The 20,401-nt window shown below is 46.1% G+C and overlaps 1 protein-coding gene across 1 annotated transcript in view; it reads left to right on the forward strand.

Moving 5' to 3' along the window:
- Positions 1–20,401, forward strand: part of LOC137654487 (titin homolog) — a 136,965-nt gene that overhangs the window by 45,380 nt on the left and 71,184 nt on the right. The window contains exon 3 of the mRNA XM_068388155.1: positions 14,566–14,770. Coding sequence (XP_068244256.1) covers positions 14,566–14,770 — 205 coding nt within the window. The remainder of the gene's footprint in view (positions 1–14,565; positions 14,771–20,401) is intronic.

The raw sequence follows: 20,401 nt of genomic DNA on the forward strand, positions 1-20,401 counted from the left end.
GCATATGCTGTTCGCCATCACGCGATCGCCATCACGCGATCGCCCACCTGCAGATGCTGTTCGCCATCACGCGACCGCCAACCTGCGCATGCTGATCGCCATCGCGCGACCCTGGCATGCTGATCACCATCACGCGACCCTGCGCATACTGATCACCATCGCGCGACCCTGCGCATGCTGATCACTGCTCGCGATCGCTCACCTTCGCATACTGCTCGCCAACGCACGATCGCTCACCTGCGCATACTGCTCGACCATCGCGTCGGCATAACACAACGCGCCATCGCCAACCTGCTCGTTAGCGCTCACCAGCTCACCACCGATCGCTTGTTGATCCATATCGCCAGCGGTCCTCCTCGCCCACGCGGCAGCGCGTTTCCTCGCCATCGCGCTAACACTTGCGTTCACCGCCTCGGACTCGCTCTCATCCACCTGCCCACCCTCACGACCGCTCGCCTGCGCGCCCGTGCAACCGCGCGACCGCTCGCCCGTGCAACCGCGCGACCGCTCGCCCGTGCAACCGCGCGACCGCTCGCCCGTGCAACCGCGCGACCGCTCGCCCGTGCAACCGCGCGACCGCTCGCCCGTGCAACCGCGCGACCGCTCGCCCGTGCAACCGCGCGACCGCTCGCCCGTGCAACCGCGCGACCGCTCGCCCGTGCAACCGCGCGACCACTCGCCTGCGCGCCCACACGCCCACGTGCCTGCACGTCTACGCTCATGCTCTCCAATGTTCGCCCACGCGCGAACCAACGGTTTTTTTCCATCGCGCAGACGGATGGTGTTCCGTCGCGCGAACCTACAGTGTTTCTTCACACAAATGTCGGCTTATTTCTTGCAGTATCCATTGCTCGTCTATGGGTTATCGCTCGCCGACCACCAGGAATTCCCGTCGTGCGAGCTCCAGGGCAATTGCGACCACGATTCCCAATGGGGTTTTCGCAGCATGACCAGCCTGGCGAGTTCTTCTGGAGCGTATTTCCAGAACACTGTCTCACCCCGTAAACACAGAGCATGGCACTTGCAAGAATAGGAGAAACTTAAGGGAGATCTGAGCAACACTCCTCTATTCCTGAACCTGGGTTAGCCCTTCCCCGTCATTCCCTGGAAGGATTTTTGGCGGGGGGGCTTTCCGTTCGAGATTTCTCCATCGGACAAGGGGTGACTGCTTACCTCTTCCTCTGGGAGCTTACCAGGTTCTTTCCCTCCTCGGTTACGGCCCGAGGTTTGGTTCAAGGAAGCTACAGGAAGATCAAGGGTACTTTCCTCCTCTCGAGCTCAGGCACCTTGGCCTTTCGTCGTTAAGTATCTAATTTGCGGACAAGCTCGATGTTGTACCATCTGGACGCGCTGACTGAGGGCTTCCTTTGGGTGTCTCATCTGTGGAGGTCGACGACCTCAGACACCCTTCCATCCTTGAGAAGAGTTTGTTTGTGCCCAAGGACAGAGACTTAGACAGCTGCTGTGCGGAGTAAATCGACTTCCGGTTTCACTCCTCCAAGGCGCTTTCTTCCAGACTGCAGGGCTCCAGCGCCCTTTTCTTTCAACCACGTCGGCCTAAGTTATCGGCTACGACAACTGGGACAAGGTGTCCAATTGCAGTTTCCTCCTGTCAGGAACAGATGGCACGGGAGACTCCCCCGGGGGGGCATAGTCCTAAAAGGAGTTCACGAACTCTAGGATTGCAGGTTTTTCGCTGGGAGGATGCTTAAGGTTACTCATCCGAATGACAGCTTCCCGATGCCCATTCCCGCACAATCTCTGTGAGTAGCCAAGGATATCGCGCCTGCCGTCTCTGTCAGCGAATTCAGTGTCTCTGAACCTCTATGCCATAGCGTCAGCAGAGTTGCCCGGTTGGGCAGAATGATCCATACCTTAGGCGAAGGTCTTCCTTAGGATCATCGACGGCTTCACCCCCGGCCCCCTCAGTCGATCCTTTCTTGTAAGGAAGGATCTGAGAGGGGATGTCCATAGTCGACCTCTCAGCCCCGATCAAGTTTGTCGAACAAACTTCGGCCAGCGTAGACCAGCAGAATCGATCAGACTGGTAACGAGGCGACAGGACTCCTTAAACCCTGGATCGGAAGGACGGGTACTTTCAGTTTCCATTCCATCCATCTTCCAGGGTGCTCGTCGAATTCAGCCTAGACTGCAAGTATTCCTGCTTATGATGCAGTGTGGCTATCCCGCCGTGGCATAGCAGGTTTGTTTCCCCAGAGAACTCTCCCTGCCTTCCTCATGGCCGCTCAGGTGTAGGCTTCCGCCTCCTCTGCTGTTTGGAGGGCTGGTCAACTCCGGTAGGCTCGGGTTTCGACCTTCTTCAGCGCCGGGACAAGCTTCCGGATGCTTAACATGAGTGTGGGCTCATGGTATTTTGCTTGGAGCCTTCTCTTCCTCTGCCTCAACATCTGGAGTATCTGGCCATGATATTGAGTCAACCGCCTTACCACATTGGAAACCCCGCTTCTCGTCCGTCCAGCGAGGTTAAGCAACGTCGGTACTTGGATGGGTGACCACCTGGGGACGCCAGATTCTGTTACCACATCCTCCGAGCCTTCCTTTCGGTTGACTGTGGCAAGACTGAGGAGAGTCGCAGTACCTGTTCTCAGTCAAGCAGAGCTTTCAGCCCTACCTTGGAACGTTTCCTAGTTCTTCTTTCCTCATTGACCCGTCTATAGTCCGAACGGTCGCCTCAGGATAAGTTCCATGTGGGGCAATCCAAGTTCCGGTGGCTTCAGGCAATGTTTAACCGGACTCCCTGGCCCTATGGGACCAGCGGAACTATTAGACCTGCAATGGGTGTTGACCTATGGAGCCTCTTGATGGTAGTGGATATTCTCGTCCTTTCCCCACATTCTTGATGCGGTTCTCGGACTCGTCAAAGGAAAGGGGGGGGGGGGGGGGGGGCATGTTCCGGTCCAGGCCTATGGTCAAGACCTGAAGGATACCTCTCCATCATTCAGGCAGGCTTAGGGGCCTTAGTCTGGCCCCTCTTCAGATCCTACAGCTCCTGCCGAGTCGCCCCGTTGCGCGTCAACTTCATTCTAACCAGCAGGGGACGCATTTTCACACCTTCACATCTTGCAGTAGAGATACCGGGATGATTGAGATTTTCTCAATACCACCATCGGCTCTCTCATTCCAGGCAGGGGAATGTTTCTCTCAGACTATCCGAGCAGAGCCTCATAGAGAGAGTGTACCTAGGGGTCTTTGATCTTGGGTAACCAGCAAGTGCTGGTCTGGGGGACCTGATCGCGACAGCTTGGAACCTCAAGCTTCCGCTAGTCTTCCCCCCAGTCTCAGACCCCGAGACTCTGGCAAGATGCATTCCGGTGATGGTGGGACAACTTCGACGCCTGCGTCTTCCCTCCTTTTTGTCTGCGGACAATGGGCCTCAACAAGACCAGGTTGTCTGTCAACCTTTCAATGGGAGAGCTCCACTGGGACTATGCGCAGAACGGTTTCTGGACCCTCTGCTTCCCCTGACGGAACTCCCGGGAGAGCTTCTCCCACGGCGCAGACTACTCAAGCAACCACACTGCGACATCTCTCCCGAACCGGGGCGTCGCTTCGGCTTCATGCCTGGAGACACTACGCTTCCTCCTCTAGAAGAGACAACCCGCTTCAGTCGCGGTACGGAGGTCGCGTCATCTGCGATAGTCATCCACAGGGGTCTCCCAGGCAAAGTGAAGAGTCTAAGGTGGTTGGTGCCGTGGGAGATATATCTCTTCCCTTGAGGCCTCTTCTCCAGCAATAACGGTCTTATTGCCTTTCGGCGGGAGGAAACTCCTTTCCGCTCTCGGCAATGAAGCCTGTCGCTCAGCCTTTCCCTGACCTTCAGGCTTAAAGGAATAACTTTTTCCTGCCCGCTGGATCTATCCTCGCTAATGCGAAGCTACGATCGTCCCTGCCCTAGTCGGAGGAAGACCTCCAACTTGGAGCATGGCTCGGACTTTTAGTCCTTTAAGAGATCTTCTCAAGACCCTTTTACGACAGGCCTCGGATTGTATTCCGCCTTGGGTCTTCTGCTCACTCTGGCCACGGCCAGTGTGTAAGCAATCTTCTTGGTCTCTTACTACTCCCCCCTTTCTGAGGAAGAGGGGAAGGCAACATTCAGGCTCGCTCCTGAGTTGTTGGCTAGACTCAGAATCTGAGGGTCCCGGCCCTTCGGTCCGATTAATTCAAGATTTTGAGTCTCCATTCTGTGTCTGATGTCCCAAGACCTTCTCTTTCTTGCCAGTTAGGAATCGAGAGGTTAGCGCTGGGAACAGCTGCAGTTTGTCCTCAGTTGCAGCCGATTTGGGAACACAAGGAGGACATGGGGGGAGAGTCACCAGTATACCTCTTCAGCCCGGACTCAAGGACATTCATCTCGACCTGTCTTCAGACCCTCCCCCGTCACGTCGCCCTACAGCACGATGTTGGATACATCGCAACGTCCCTCGCCTTCGAGTAATACTACTCTGTGACGCAGGTGCTACAAGCTGGAGTCTGGAAGCGTCTGATGACCTTCGCAGCCCGCTTCCTGCAGGGCGTGACCCACAGGAGTCTCGATACGTTTTCTATCGCTCTGTGGTGGCTACACAACAGCTGGTCTAACCTCAGGCTCCTTTTTGGACAGGTAGCAGAAGGTTGAGGGCATTGTTATCAGGTTTTAGTCTGCATGAACGAAAGAAGTATGTCTGGCCCTTACTTCTTTCTTCATCATCCCCTCTACGGGGAAGCAGCATCCTGGTCTCTGCATAGCTGACCTCGAACCTCTGCAGGTAAACCATGCTTCCTTGTGTTCCGAGTATTGAGTCAATACTGTCGCGTCCCCCATACCCTGACGAGGTGGTATTGGGAACGTCCTAACCCAGAGTTCCTTCTGGAACTCCAGGTCAACTGCCTAGGACGAGTCACACTTCTTCCTTCACACACAAGCTTACGTAGGCCACATGGTTCCTTGCGGAGCAAGGAACTTGTGAGGTGCAGGGACTCCTTTTCTCGAGTGCGACTCACTCGGATTCTGAGTCCCCGGGTAAAGCCAAAGCCAGTATGGCTGGGGACTTTCCACCCTTCCTAAGGGATAAGTCACCCTTTGTAAATAGCGTGGTTTGTATTTCGGTTACGGAACAAATGACAAATTCGAAGATAATTTGTATTTTTCCTAACCATACAAACCTTAGCTATTTACACATATTTGCCCGCCAGCCCTGTCCCCCAAGACAAGTCCTACCTCTAAGTGAAAGTGAGTATTCACCTGTGTGTGAGGGGGAGGAGGGGTAGCTAGCTACCACTCCCCTACCCCCCCCCCCCCCCCGCTAACAAGCGCGGGGGTAATACACCCTTGTTAAATTCTAATGGCTCGCCATTTCAGCTACGCTAAAAGTAATACCCTTTGTAAATAGCTAAGGTTTGTATGGTTAGGAAAAATACAAATTATCTTCGAATTTGTCATTTTTCTTTATGACGCCGCCTGAAACGGAAACCTTCCATTTGTTTACGGTCCAACTTCGATCATGATAAACAAACGAACACATTAAACACACATGATCAAAGTGATAAGTAATGATATTACAAACATTTAGTAAACATTGTTTTTTAAATATTAAACTTAGCCGGTGAATATATAAATAGCTGACGTCTCCGACGGTCGACAGATTCCAAAAACTCGCGAGCGATCCCCGTGAAGGCTGCCCGGTGTGCCCACCAGCGCCGACTATCGGCCAGATACCGCATATACTTCTCAACCAAACCAGTTCTTCTCTGTCGGTGTTAAAGACAACACTGGTTCCGCTCGCGCTTGACCTCGAGTTTTCTACCGATTGGTGAAGTACTTGGTTTTGGTTTTATTGCTTTCGCCGTGTTGGATTATTCAATACTATCTTCAAAAGAAATGCTTTTGAAAGAGAGGAAAAGTTTTTGCCCTTGCTTTTTTAATCTCGCTCTGGTTTTTCCATAGAGAAAAGATGGCCGACCCTTCCCTCAGTGTACGGAAGTGTGTTAAAGGCTTTTAGTAATTATTTTATCACTTTATAAATTATTGTTGATATTTATAGATTTACCTCTATATATTTTATATCTCACCCGCCTTTATTAGGCCTCTTCGATTAGCTTTCCATTTATACTAAACACCGAGATAAATTTTATGTTTTTGTTATATGTGGCCTTTACCTATTCTTTGTAGGCGGTCCTGACTTGGAAAACGAAGTTAAACAACGTTGAGCCCATTCAACTTTTATTTTTGTTTAGATAAAAACAGTTGCTCTGTAAGAGTGATGAGATGAATATTTTTAGAAGATATTTTAAGAAATTTATTCTTTGAATAGTCTTCGTGCTGTTTTTCAAAGATGAACTAACGTTTGGTTTATTTATGCTACGCAGTTTGCGCTCAATCGTTACGATAGAGAAAGAGAGAATCACGGTTTCACTTTACAGAAAGAGTAAATCGATTTTGACGTTTTGTTCATTCTTCTTTCAAACTGAAGTTTTTTAGATACTAATTTAAAGGAACATGTTAATTTTCAATTTCTTAGTCCTTTCAGTTTTTTCCTTTAGTCAAATAACCTGTTATTGACGAAGAGTGAGTGAGCCATTCTCTTGTGAGTGACAAGAGAGAGAGAGAGAGAGAGAGAGAGAGAGAGAGAGAGAGAGAGAGAGAGAGAGATCCGATCTTTATTCTCGTCCCAAGTCTCTGTACAAGGAGTTTGGGAGCGAGTAACGTTGTTCTCGATTCAGATTTTTACTCTCGTCCCAAGTCTCTGTACGGGGAGAGAGGATAAAACGTTTTAGTTTTTATTCTCATCCCAAGGCACTGTACGGTGAGAGATTGAAAACGTAGTCCTTAGTGAACTAGTTTTTAGTCTCATCCCCAGTCACTGATCTTTTTAACTTTATATATTTCCGTTTTATTCGATATATATATGTATATGTTTATTTATTTTTGCATGTTTGTTTCATTTTGTACTAATGTGCTTACATTATACGACTTATTTCGCAATTCTAACCTTTTGATTTAAAGGAGAATTGCGTGCTTCAGGTAGAAATCAGCTTTATTCCTGTCTAATGTGAAATAATTAAAAAATGCAATATCAGTGAAGAAAGTGCAAAAAACATGTTCTGTGTTGCGGAGGGTTTGTTTGTTCGTGCTTGTCGCTTGCCTAGTCCGAGACCTCTTTCAGGCTCCCCTGCACCAGGAAGTAGGAATGTCGTAAGACCTAAGGGAGTGAGAGGTGTAAACCAACGAACAGACGTTCCCTCAAAGGTATCAGACGTTGCTCGTCAAGCACGTCCTTGCCATAAGACAGGAGAGACGAAGTTTCTCCTCGTCTTCCAATGATTCGTCTCTTTAAAAGCCTGGGCGTAAGGTTTCGAGACGGTTGAAACGTTTATTAGTTCCTTCAGAACAAGTTCAACGTCCTAGCTGTAGTCATCATGAGAGTCCCGTTCATAGCGATGACGTTCATGTACAGACGTTTCTGCCACAGACTCGACGTGACGTTGAGCGGTAGACACCGTAGACACAACGTGACGTCGAGTGTCAGTCACCGTAGTCACGATATAGCATCGATCAGCAGTCACCGCTGTTACTACGTGACGTTTGAACGTCAGCCACCGCAGTCTCAGGTTGATCTGAAGTTAAGTGTTTTGCAAGATATGCTGTTAAAGCTTTCTTCTTTAATAGAAGCTTACGATCCTGTTCCTGTGCGAAAGGATCCTTTGCTTTTTGTACGTCACGGTTCTGGGATACGTGATTCAGGTCTTCAACCTTCTAAACCAGCTTTGTTACGCCATGCTGACGTTATCCCTAGTGACAGCTTTGCTGTTAAACGAGATGTGGAGCATAAATCTCGATGTAACTTTGATCGCTTTGAACGTCAGCCACCGCAGTCACAGCGTGACGTTGAGCTGCAGACACCGCAGACACCGCAGACACGACGTGACGTTGAGCGGTAGACACCGTAGACATGACGTGACGTCGAGGGTCAGTCATCGTAGTCACGATATAGCATCGAACAGCAGTCACCGCTGTTACTACGGGACGTTTGAACGTCAGTTACTTCTGTCACGACGTGTAGTAGAATAACATTCTCTGCAGTCACAACGTGACATCGACCCTCCAACTTTAACTTCTGTTCATATACAAGTTGATGTAGCCTGTCAGGCTTTTCCTTCACGTCATTCTGAATATAAATCTCCTTCTCGCAAGACTTTAGATTTATCAGATGATGTGCCTTCTGAAGAAGTTGATGACCCCCTTTCAACTAATGTACCTTTGGGGAGTCATTCAGAAGAGGAGTATCCTAGGGTGGTCCAACAATCCCTTGTTTTATAATTATGAATTTCTTTAGTGAAATTTTGTCCTACTCGTTTTGTAATGGCTGCTCCGCCGTCTGAGTTTACTCTTGGCATGACTTTCTTCGACTCCTACATTTACGAAGTCAGTTCTCTCTTGTTCTTCCAAGAGAGCCATGCTCTTATTGGGAGACTGGTTGGAATCCAGGAGAAGTTTAGGAAAGTCTGCTTTTGCTTTTCCTCCTTAATTAGCTTCTCGCTCGAGCGTCTGGTGTGACACAGGAGAAGTTCTCGGTTGGGGAGTACCTGCCTCTGCCCAGGGAGACTTCTTAAGCCTAGTGGACTCTCCTCGTCGTCTAGCCATGAGACGCTCCAACATTTTATGGTCTGCTTCAGAGCTAGACCATCTCCTGTTAGGAGTTTTTTCGAGCGTTTGAAGTATTTATTTGTTGGATTGGTCCCTGGGAGCCTTAAGTAAGAAGGTCTCTCCAGCTGTCAATGTATTGCTGTACAATTATGTCATGCATGAACAAGGCTATCAGGGATGGCTCCCATGATCTGGCAGCCACGTTCACTGCAGGAGTACTTAAGATGTAAGTGCGCTCAATGTGTTCATTGTCAAGACAAAGTTCACGATGAAGACTACCAAATCTGTCTTGGAGGCAGTAAGGGAAGGCGACTGGATGGTCTCTCTCGACCTTCAGGATGCATACTTCCACATCCCGAGTCATCCAAACTTTCAACAACATCTGAGGTTTGTGGACGGGAAAGTAGTGTACCAATTTCGAGCACTGTGCTTCGGCCTCATTCCTGCTCCTCTTGTTTTTACAAGGCTCTTGCAAAATGTAGCAAGCTTTCTTCATTTTTTGAGGATTCAGAGCCTCCCTTTATTTTGACGACTGGCTAATCAGGGCGTCGTCATTAAATCGCTGTCTGGAGAGCCTCTAATGGTCATTAGACCTAACCAAGGAGCTAGGTCTCATAGTGAACGTAGAGAAGTCGTAACTTACAGTACTCCATCCCAGACTATTCTTTATTTGGGAATGGAGATACAGTGTCGAATTTTTCGGGCCTTTTCGTCTCCCACAAGAATGGAACAAGCTCTGTTAAAAGTCCGTCACTTGCAAGAGAAAAACAGTTGCTCTGTAAGAGTTTGAACGAGCCTCGTGGGAACTCTTTCATCGCTGGAGTAGTTTATCCCTCTGGGGAGACTCAACCTTTGCCCTCTCCAATTTCACCTAAACCATTGGAACAAGGAGAAGGGCTTAGAGAGTATCTCTTTCCCAATCTCCAACTCAGTCTAGACATGTCTGACTTGGTGGGACAGCAACATCAGACTTCGAGAAGGTCTTTCTCTTGCGATCAAGAACCCAAACCATGTGTTGTATTCAGATGCATCGGATTTGGGTTAGGGAGCTCCACTGGACAGTCTGGAATGCTCGGGTCTTTGGTCCACGGATCAGAAGGAACTCCATTTAAGGCAAGTAACATCTCTCTTTGGACGAGATTTGTGCAAGGAGAAATGAATGTCTTGGCGGACTGCCTCAGCAGAAGAGGACAAGTCATCTCCATGGAGTGGACGTTGCACAAGACTGTGTGCGAGAAGCTATGGATGACATGGGGTCAACCCACCATAGATCTTTTTGCGACTTCACTGACAAAGAGGCTCTCGACTTACTGCTTTCCAGTTCCAGATCCAGAGGCAGCCCACATAGACGCTTTCCTGCTGGACTGGTCTCACCTGGACGTTTATGCCTTTCCACCTTTCAAGATCCTAAACAAGGTGCTGCAGAAGTTCACCTCTCACGAAGGGACCAGGTTGACGTTGGTTGCTTCCCTCTGGCCCGCGAGAGAGTGGTTCACAGAGGTACTTCTATGGCTGGTAGACGTTCCAAGAAGTCTGCCGTTGCGGATGGATCTCTTGCGACAGCCTCACGTAAAGAGATTTCATCAAAGCCTCCCCGCGCTTCGTCTAACTGCCTTCAGACTATCGAAAGACTCTTGAGCTCGAGGGTTTTCGAAGGAGGCAGCTAGAGCGATCGCGAGGGCTAGAAGATCCTCTACTATCAGGATCTATCAGTCGAAATGGGAGGTATTTAGAGACTGGTGCAAGTCCTCCTCTATTTCCTCTTCCAGTGCCTCTGTAGCGCAGATTGCGGATTTTCTGCTTTATCTGAGAGACGGTCGCTCCCTCTCTGCATCCACCATTAAAGGCTACAGAAGCATGTTAGCTTGTTTTCAGGCATAGGGGTTTGGATCTTTCTAATAACAAAGATCTCCAAGACCTGCTTAAGTCTTTCGAGACTTCCAAGGAGCGTCATATTTCGACTCCTGCTTGGAACTTGGACGTGGTCCTACAGTTCCTTATGTCAGACAGGTTTGAACCATTAAATTCAGCCTCCCTGAAGGATCTTACCCTCAAGACACTTTTTTTGGTGAGCTTGGCTTCGGCTAAAAGGGTTAGTGAGATACATGCTTTTAGCAAGAACATCGGCTTCTCCGCTAATAAAGCAGTATGTGCTCTTCAACTTGGTTTTTTTGGCCAAGAATGAACTTCCGTCTCGTCCTTGGCCTGAATCATTTGAAATCCCCAGTCTTTCTGAGATTGTGGGGAATGAAGTTGAAAGAGTGCTGTGCCCCGTTAGAGCTCTTAAATTTTATTTATCCAGAGCTAAACCGCTACGAGGTTGTTCAGAGGCTTTTTGGTGCTCCGTTAAAAAGCCCTCTTTGCCCATGTCTAAGAATGCGTGGTCTTATTTTATTAGACTTGATTCGGGAGGCACACTCTCATTTAAGTGAGAAGGATCGTAATTTACTTAAAGTTAAGACTCATGAAGTTAGAGCGATAGCAACTTCAGTAGCGTTTAAGCAAAATAGATCCATTAAAAGTATTATGGACGCGACCTTTTGGAGAAGCAAGTCGGTATTCGCTTCATATTACTTGAAAGATGTCCAGACTCTTTATGAGGACTGCTACACACTGGGACCATTCGTAGCAGCGAGTGCAGTAGTGGGTGAAGGCTCTACCACTACATTCCCTTAATCCCAATATCCTTTTAATCTACTCTTGAAATTTTTAATCTTGTTTTGGGTTGTACGGGAGACTAAGAAGTCTTTCGCAATCTTTTTGATTTGGCGGGTGGTCAAAATATTGTTTCTTGAGAGCGCCCAGATTAAGGGTATTGATGAGGTCCTGTTATAGGGGTGTTCACCCTGGATATAGCAGCTCCTGGGAGTCTTTCAGCATCCTAAGAGGATCGCTGGGCTTCGTGAGGATAGCGGACTAATGAGGCAGAGTAATCATCAGAGTCAGCTTCCTTACCAGGGTCACGCTCACGGAGGTGAACCGAGCATTTACATTCACAATCTAGCGAATCGCTCCCATTAACGCGTGAAACTCCGGATTTCATGCGTGAATCGGCGATTTCTGCGAGCGATTCACGAGTAGAGGTATCAGAATCAAGAATCAGCCAGCTACCTCTAAACACTTGACTTCTAGGTCTTCAGGCCAACACAAGGTGTCTAAGCATCCAATGAGCAGAAAGAGAGCAAGTCATCCAGAGGTAAGAAAGGAGGTAGAGGGAGTGGCCTAGGTGGTCAGGCAGTCCTCATCACCAGCCACCTGTGGGAGGGTGCCTGCAGCGCCTCTGGCAGAAGTGGTAGTATTACAGGGCAGATCCCTAGGCGATCAAAGTGATCAGAGTAGGGTATTGTGTCCCGTTCATTCAATCTCTCTCTCCTCTGACCTGGGATCCAATTCCGATAAGCTTCTATGCGAAGGGATCCATAAAGGAGCTGGCCCTCTGGGCCTAAGTTCAGACCATGTGCTCTTCAAGAGGTCGTGAACGAATCTCCAGGCTTTTATAGTCGATTCTTTCTTGTGAAAAAAGCATCTGGAGGCTAGAGACCAGTCATCGATCTCTCGCCCGTGAACAAGTTTGTTCAACAGACTCCGTTTCAGGATAGAGACGGCAGACACAGTCATCTAGGCAGTTCGACCAAGGGACTTCAAGTGCACATTGGCTCTCAAGGACGCATACTTCCAGATTCCAATCCATACGTCTTCCAGGAAGTATCTCAGATTCATACACAAGAACTAAAGATACCAGTTCAAGGTTTTCTGTTTCGGTCTTGCACCAGCATCTCAGGTGTTCACCAGGGTGTTCGCCTTAGTGCCATCTTGGGCTCATAAGTACGGCATTCGTCTCCTCGGGTTTCTCAACAATTGGCTGATTCTAGCAGACTCAGAGATAACCCTTCTTGATCACCGAGTCATGTTTCTGGAGTTTGGTCAAGATCTGGGAATCGTAATAAATCTCGAGAAGTCATCCCTGCTTCCTTCTTAGAGACTAGTATATCTCGGTATGATCACAGACACTGTCAAACAGAAAGTCTTCCCATTAGACGACACAGTGCACAGGCTGAGAGAGGTGGCAACACCCTTTCTCAGACAGGAAAATCTACAGGCTCAACAATGGTTATGTCTACTTGATAACCTAACACCTCTGATGCGTCTAGTTCCAAATGGCCGCCTCCGGATCAGATCCCTGCAATGCCTTGACTTTAAGCTGAAAGGAGTAGATATTTCCTCTTAGTTGGAGTTTTCTTTACTCATACGGAGTTATGAGATCACTTGCCCCCATTCAGAGATCGAACCTCCTTCTTGGAACGTGGTTTGCGTTTTAAGCTCCCTAAAAGGACCTCGCTCATGAACAATTATGCCATGCAACTGATCGAAATCTCACTTTGAAGACAGCATTCCTGCTCGCTTTAGCTTTTGCAAGGACAGTAAGTGAACTTCATGGTCTCTCATAAGACATTAGCCATTCAAGGGGATGAGGGAAAGTGACACTCGGCTTCGTCTCTGAGAGTTTATTGAAAAGACTCAAAATCCGGGGGTACGTTCTGTAACCATTGACCCAGATCAACTGTTACTATGCCCAGTGAGGACCTTGAGATATTTTCTTAAACTCACTGCAGCAACAGAGCCTTGACTATCATTCTTTTTTTGTTAGTTCTGGAAGGGTTAAGAGGAGGATCACTAAGAATTCTATTTAGGCTTGGATTCGGACTGTCATCGATAATGCTCTAAATCTCGATCCTCCTCCGTCTCGAAGACCAAGAGCCCATGATGTCAGGGGTATCAGTACATCCCTGGCATTCAAGCACAACTTTTCCGTGTTGCAGGTATTATAAGCGAGTGTGTGAAAGCATCAAACAATTTTCATTACTCACTATTTACAAAACATGACCCACAGGAGGCTCGAGACGTTTACTATCGGTCCTGTGGTGGCTGCTTAACAAGTGGTTTAAGAGTACCTCCTTGTGGGACAAGTAGCAGCTGGTTGAGGGCATTGGTTACCCAGGCTAAGTCTTGGATGAATGAGAGAATGTCTGGCATTTTCCTCTCTTCATCTTCCCCTCTCTTGGGGTACAGCACCATGGGTCCCTCTGCAAGCTGGCTTTAACCTTTACAGGTAAGAATTACTTCCCTCGTGCAGCCTAGTATAGTCATAGATTTAATATACTCGTACACCTCCCTATTGCTTCCCGCGAGGTAGGCAGTGGGAAACGTCTTTGGGGTAATTCTTATTTATATAACTTGGAATAATCTAACTGAGACATTCACATGCTATCTCTCACAATGAACTGAGTTACTCAGGCCGCTATTATACTCACTTCGTATTGATAAGCGAGATGTACTTGGTGAACCCGGGTCAGTGTCCATGCCAGAAATCGGACTTCTGCTCACCTAACCTTGAGTCATCCACATAAATAACGTAAGGTTTGTTAGCATGGGAACAAATGACAAATTTGTAGATAATTTGTATTTTTCCGTAACTAAAACAAACCTGGAGTTATTTACATAAATTGCCCTGCCATCACCTGTCCCCCTTTAAATCCTGCCTGCAATCAAAAAGTGACGTAGTTCATAGCTGTGTGAGTAGATATAGGTGGCTGGGTACCCCCCAGCCACTCTCTGCCTACCCACTCAGTGGTTAGGCAGGGTTGCCACTTCGCTCTTTTTAGTCCAAGGGCTACCTTCCAGCTTCGCCAAAAGATAATCCACATAAATAACTCTAGGTTTGTATTAGGGAAAAATAAAAATTATTTCCAAATTTATCATTTTGTTGTTGGTAAACCTGTACCTCAAATACAGTAAAATAACTCAATGAACTCTGGTATGCATTGAAATCATTGGTAATATTTTTATGGAATTTATGAAGTTAATACAATTCTTTGTTCCTATGAATCTATTTAATAATTTGCAACAATTTTTTCTTGCAGAATCGGAAGAGTAAAAGTAAAATAGGGAGCAGTGAGAAAAAAAGCGATGAAGAAAAACATCGAACTAATGAACTGGAAGAACAGCGTTTACATCAGCATTCTCCTGACACTCCATTTATGAGTAGTCAGTTATTAGGTACTCAGGAATGTGAAGTGGTATGGGACTGCAATTCTCCTGGTTTTTCTAAAGATGATCTGAAGCGCAGTAAGTATTATATGCAGTAGTTGTACAAGTTATGTTATAATGGGATATGAAATTTTATAAAGGAAATTTAACAGGTACAGTGATGCCTTTTGATATAAAAGGTTCTGCTCACAAAATTTCCATGATGCGATAGAAAATGCGAAGATTTTTCCGTCTCATAACATGAAACTTTTTTTTCATGGTACGAAATTAGCTACGGTACGAGAGCCCGGCCTCCTCCAAGACTGATTTTAAGATTTGCGCGCTGCCAGCTGTAAACTCGCCACCATCCTCCTGCACTTTCATTGGTTATCTTCCTGCTCTGATGTTAGTTACCGCCATAAGATCCTGCTCTCCAATTAGTCAGCATTTACTGTACTGTATTCCATCTTGCATCTACACATTGGCGTTCCTCGACTATTTCGTTTCGGTAGCGCTATCATACGCATTAACTTGGTGTTTGTGATTTCTCTTCTGTGACTATTGTACCGTATGGTGTTGCTATATTATGTTAGTGTATTAGCCTTGGGTTCCAAGAAAGTTGCTAATGTGCAGGGAAAGAAGTGCTTTCGATGGAGACGAAGATGGAAATAATCAAGAAGTATGAGGCTGCCATGCGGTTAAGTGTGATTGCTAAGGAATATGGCCGTAATCCGTCGACGATATGAACCATCCTTAAGCAGAAAGAAGTCATGAAAGCAGCAACACCTTCTAAGGGTGTGACAATATTCTACAGCAAGAGGAGCTGCATTCATGATGAGATGGAGAGACTGCTTCTTGTGTGGATTAAGGACAAGGAGATCGCTGGAGACACAATCACTGAGACAGCAATCTGCCATAAGGCCAGTGCCATTTTTGCTATCTCGTGCGTGCGCAGGGTGAAGACGGAGGAAAAGGGACATTGAAGCAGGCACCCCTAGAGTTCAAGGCTTCACAGGAGTTGTTTGAAAATTTCAAGAGACGGCCTGGTGTTCATTCGGTGGTACGCCATGGGGAGGTAGCAAGTTTGTACAAGAAAATGGCTGAAGCCTTTGTTAAGACGTTCGACAAGGTGACTCTCCAGGAATGCTACAGTCCTCAGCAAGTCTTCAACTGTGAAGAAAATGGGCTTTTTTGGAAGAAAATGCCTCGTCAGGCGTACATTATGGCGGAAGAGAAGTAGCTATCCGGGCATGAAGGACAGGATTACCCTTGCATTCTGTGCAAATGCCAGTTGGGATTGTAAGATGAAGCCTCTTGAGTCTTTAAGACCCACAAAGTGATTAAGGAGAAGCTTCCGATGATGTGGAGGGCTAATGCCAAAGCCTGGTTAAGAGGGCTTGTTCACCGAGTGGGTAAATGTTTATTTCTGTCCGACTGTGGAAAAGTATTTGGAAGAGAAGCGTCTTCCTCTGAAATGCTTGCTGGTGTTGGACAAAGCCCCTGCTAACCCTTCAGGCCTTGAGGAAGATATTCTTTTGGTGTTTTCCTTCATCAGGGTTCTCTACCTTCTGCCTAACACCACCCCTCTTCTCCAGCCCATGGACCAGCAAGTGATTTCAAATTTTAAGTAACACTACACAAAATATCTCATCGAGATGTTTCGAAATCACATCATGGACGTGGCTCCTCTTGCTGGAGAAAACAGTCATGCCCTTACAAGGTGTTGTTGCTTTGATGGCTTCCTTCTGTTTAAGGAGAGTGCCTATCGTCGAGAGATTTCGGCCATATTCTTTAGCGATCACTTTTAATCGCATGGCAGCCTCATACTTCATGATTATCTTAAGCTTCGTCTCCACAGAAAGCATTCTCTTCTTCTTTCCCTGCACATCAGCAACATTCTTGGAACCCATGGCTAATAACGTATGAATTTAATATCTCAGCACGATACAGTACAGTAACTAAAAGCACAAAAGCGAAATTACCAACATGAGTTCAATGTGAACGCTAGCGCTGCTGAAACCAAATGGTCTAGGATCACTGATGTGTAGATACATGAGGGGATAGATGCTGATCAATAGGGGAGTAGGATCTTATGGCGGTATCTAGCATCAGAGTAGGGAGATTACCAATGGGAGCGTGGGATAATGATACCAAGTTTATAGTTAAGGGGGGCGCAAATTTTGAAATTAGTCTCGGCTGCTGGGTGGATCCGTATTGTACCTAGTTTTGTATCATGAATTTTTTTCGCAATGCAAGTTGTAAAAATCTTCACATTTCGTTTCGCATCATAAAATTTTCATATGCACAAACTTTTGTATCAAGAGGTATCACTACCTATAGATGTGCTGATAGTATCGGTATTGGTATTATCGGCCTTTTTTGTGAGTAGCGGTATCGACCACTGTCATGACACCAGTATCGGTATTGGCCTCCTCCATGAGTATCTGGTATCGGGCAATCAAAAAATGAGCTTAAATTGCCGATACTCTGATACTGGTACTGTACAGTACTTTGGGTTATTCCAACATAAAAGATTTCCTTGTGTTCAGATTAAATGATAGAGAAGTACCCGGTAAGATAACTCTGAAACCATTTCATGCGAGTGATGTGACTAATGTATTACATCATACTTATCAGCCATCTGTGTGTGTGTGTGCGTGCGTGCTTGTGTCGGGTTGGGGGAGTGTTTATTTTGTCATCAGAAGAAAAGGTTTTTGTTCATCATATGTATACCCTATAATTATACATTATGGTAGACTTCTTGTGTCAAATGAAGCAAACATATCATTACATTACACTCTGGAGGTTTTACAATAAAAAAAACCTCTTGTAGCTGCTACATCATCAACAACCACCTCTCTGTTATCCTCCAACAACAAGTTTGTAAATTCTAAATCTTCTTCCTTTCTTGTCCAGTAAGCAAAAGAGATGCCAACTTTAAGGTGAAGTGACCATTTTACAGTAATCCCCTCAGCTGTCTTTGATGTTACAGTCCATACCCCCGGAGATAGAGGCAAAACTGCGAAGTAGATACAAAAATCTACAGAATATTTTTTTTTAGTTTTATATTTTCTCACATTGTTTTGATTATCTTCATAAACTTAAGCTCTTATAAACCTTCCCAATACACTTATAAACCCATTGTTAGGGTGATGACGAGGCCTAATGCCATTGCTTTCAATCTTTACACCCCCCTCCTTTGCTGAAACCCTAGGTAAGGTCAGAAGTGGTGGGTGGGCAATAGGGGTATGCCAGTAGGTGTTTTTTTTAGATCTTTACTACAGGTCTAAGCCCCTCGGTATAGTAATTGGCAGACATGCTGGATGGTTGTCATTTTGAATGGATCGCTTTGAATATGTTTGTTGAGAAGAGACATGTCAAGTATCGTTCTTCTCTTCCAGGAGTCTTTCTTTGTTACACTGAATAGTTTGCCCTGGAAATTTAGAAACCTGCACATTTCTATGATCCCTGCTTCTCTTCTGTTTCCCTTGAATGATCTCCAGTGGCCTCCTCTTGCCCTAACACCCGTCTGACTGACCCTGGTACAGGACCTCATCTTGGAGGGGTTAACTTTGCTATCCTTGTTCCTCCCGATGAAACTTATACTGTATGTAGGTCAAGGCTTAGGATGCGGAACAAGAGCTGGCCTCTTTTTGGGATGTTCAAGAACTTGCTGCTGTATCTTACAGGTAGTGGACTTATGAAAGGTAGCCTTCTTTTAAAGGAAGGTCTGAAACCCTTTCCATCATTTCTCCTGAAGTGATTTGGTCATTGCCTCCGCTTTGTCTTTGTCCACAAGGATTACTGTACAAAAGTTCCTCTACCTCCTCTTTCTACAAATCAAAGGCAGCCAGAACATGGTATCTTACCTGAAACTTTACCCTAATAAAATTCTGCATGGCTTCGTAGATATACTTACAATAACTTGACTACCGCCGAAGTGGCCATCTAGGATCGTCTTATAGCTCCCATATCCAAGGAAGCCACAGCATACACCAAGGTGAACAAGGTCTGTTGGACATTAAGGTCTGCGATCCGAAGGTGATCTGGGACTAAGGGAAATATCCCCAAATTGATTGGTCCTAACGTGAATGTCCCACTTCTTTAGGAAGGAAGACTTCACGAAACCCCTTGAGTTCTATGAAGCCCTCAAACTCCTTAGGGTATACGCCCATAACTGGGCTACATATTGGGTAAGGTAAAATTGGCTTTGAGCAGCAGCACCACCACCATTGCCTCAAATGCTAATTTCACCATTTGGCTAAAAAGGGCGAAGCATCAAGAAAACTGTAGTAAAAAGTAAACCTCCAGCATCTGATATTGCTTCTGCTAAGGTATTGAGAGCAGCCTTGTATGGCATCAGAGCAACCTCCTTTGGGGTGAGCTGAGTACATACCCAAGAAAGAGGATGTTTGAATCTCATCCTTGATTCTGGGAATATCACCAGGTTTTCAAATTTAGTGTTATCGAAGGGCAGATCCGTATATTTATGCCCTTTGCTGCATTCTCCACCACAACCGAGCCTTCAATACTTGTAACGGAGGAAAAACTCCAACTGGGACCTTCCTTGGAAGCTGGGATCTTGAAAGTCCAGCCACAGCCAAAACCTTAGAAATGGAAAGAATAGTCCCCATTGCAGCCTTCCTTGGAAGCTGATAACCCAAAGGTCCAGCCAAAGCCGAATCGGGAGGAATGGAAGAAAGAGGCCCACTGAAATCTCACTTGGAAGCTGGTAACCCAAAGGCCCAGGCACAGCTGAATCCTCAGGCTGGAGTGGGAAGCTATCAGAATACAGGTCAACAGTACCTTGGCTGACCATAGAGGGAGCAGATCGATGCCTTTAGTTTGCTAGTCTAGCTATCAGCGAGGCATCCATGGGGTATGTAAGCATACCAAATCCAGGCAGACCAATAATTTGCGCACTGGAACCCTGGCCTGGATCTGGTCTTGAAGACTATACATTACAGTAATGCCTCTCAACTTGAAATTAATTGGTTCTGTAATGGCTTTCGTAAAGTGATTTTTTCGTCTTGTGAGTTGCCTTTTACATGTACATAGCCTAATTCATTCCAGACCCTACAAAAACACCATATTAAATGATTATAAAGAGGATACACACCACTAAGCAGTACTAAATGTATGAAAAGTACTGTATTTTGATCATTTAATAATAAATTAACCATTGGTAACTTGTAAAAGAAGTGTTTAATTACAGTAGAGCAAACAGTAAAAATATAGTAACAAAAATGTGTAACGTTACCTTTGGAGTGAGGTGATGTCCAAGAGCGAAGTGGAGGATGAAAAATGGTGGAAAACGTTAACACTTAACTTTACAAAACAGATGTATAAATGACAGAAAACATTAACACTTAATTTTAGGAAACCCATTTACAAATGGCAGAAAATATTAACACTTAACTTTACAATGAACTTAAAATAATTATTTTTTTTTTTTACTTAACGTTTTTTATTCTCTAAATTTAATTACACTACATATTTTCTTCATCACTGCCACTTTTCTTTCGTTTTTTAGCTGGCACATGGTCTGCTTCTACTGAAGGCCTCTTTTTAAAATAATCGTCCAAAGAAGCATGTTTCTGCCTGCTTCTTAAAAATTTCCTGAAATGACTCTGGGAAACTTCATTAGAGTACAAAAGTGCATGACCTGTCAGAATTTTTTCTGGGTGTTGTCTTTTCTATGAGAGCCATCATTTTAAAGTAACCATCTTG

This window comes from Palaemon carinicauda, chromosome 1 (assembly GCF_036898095.1).
Source record: "Palaemon carinicauda isolate YSFRI2023 chromosome 1, ASM3689809v2, whole genome shotgun sequence".
NCBI classification, from domain to species: Eukaryota; Metazoa; Arthropoda; class Malacostraca; order Decapoda; family Palaemonidae; genus Palaemon; species Palaemon carinicauda.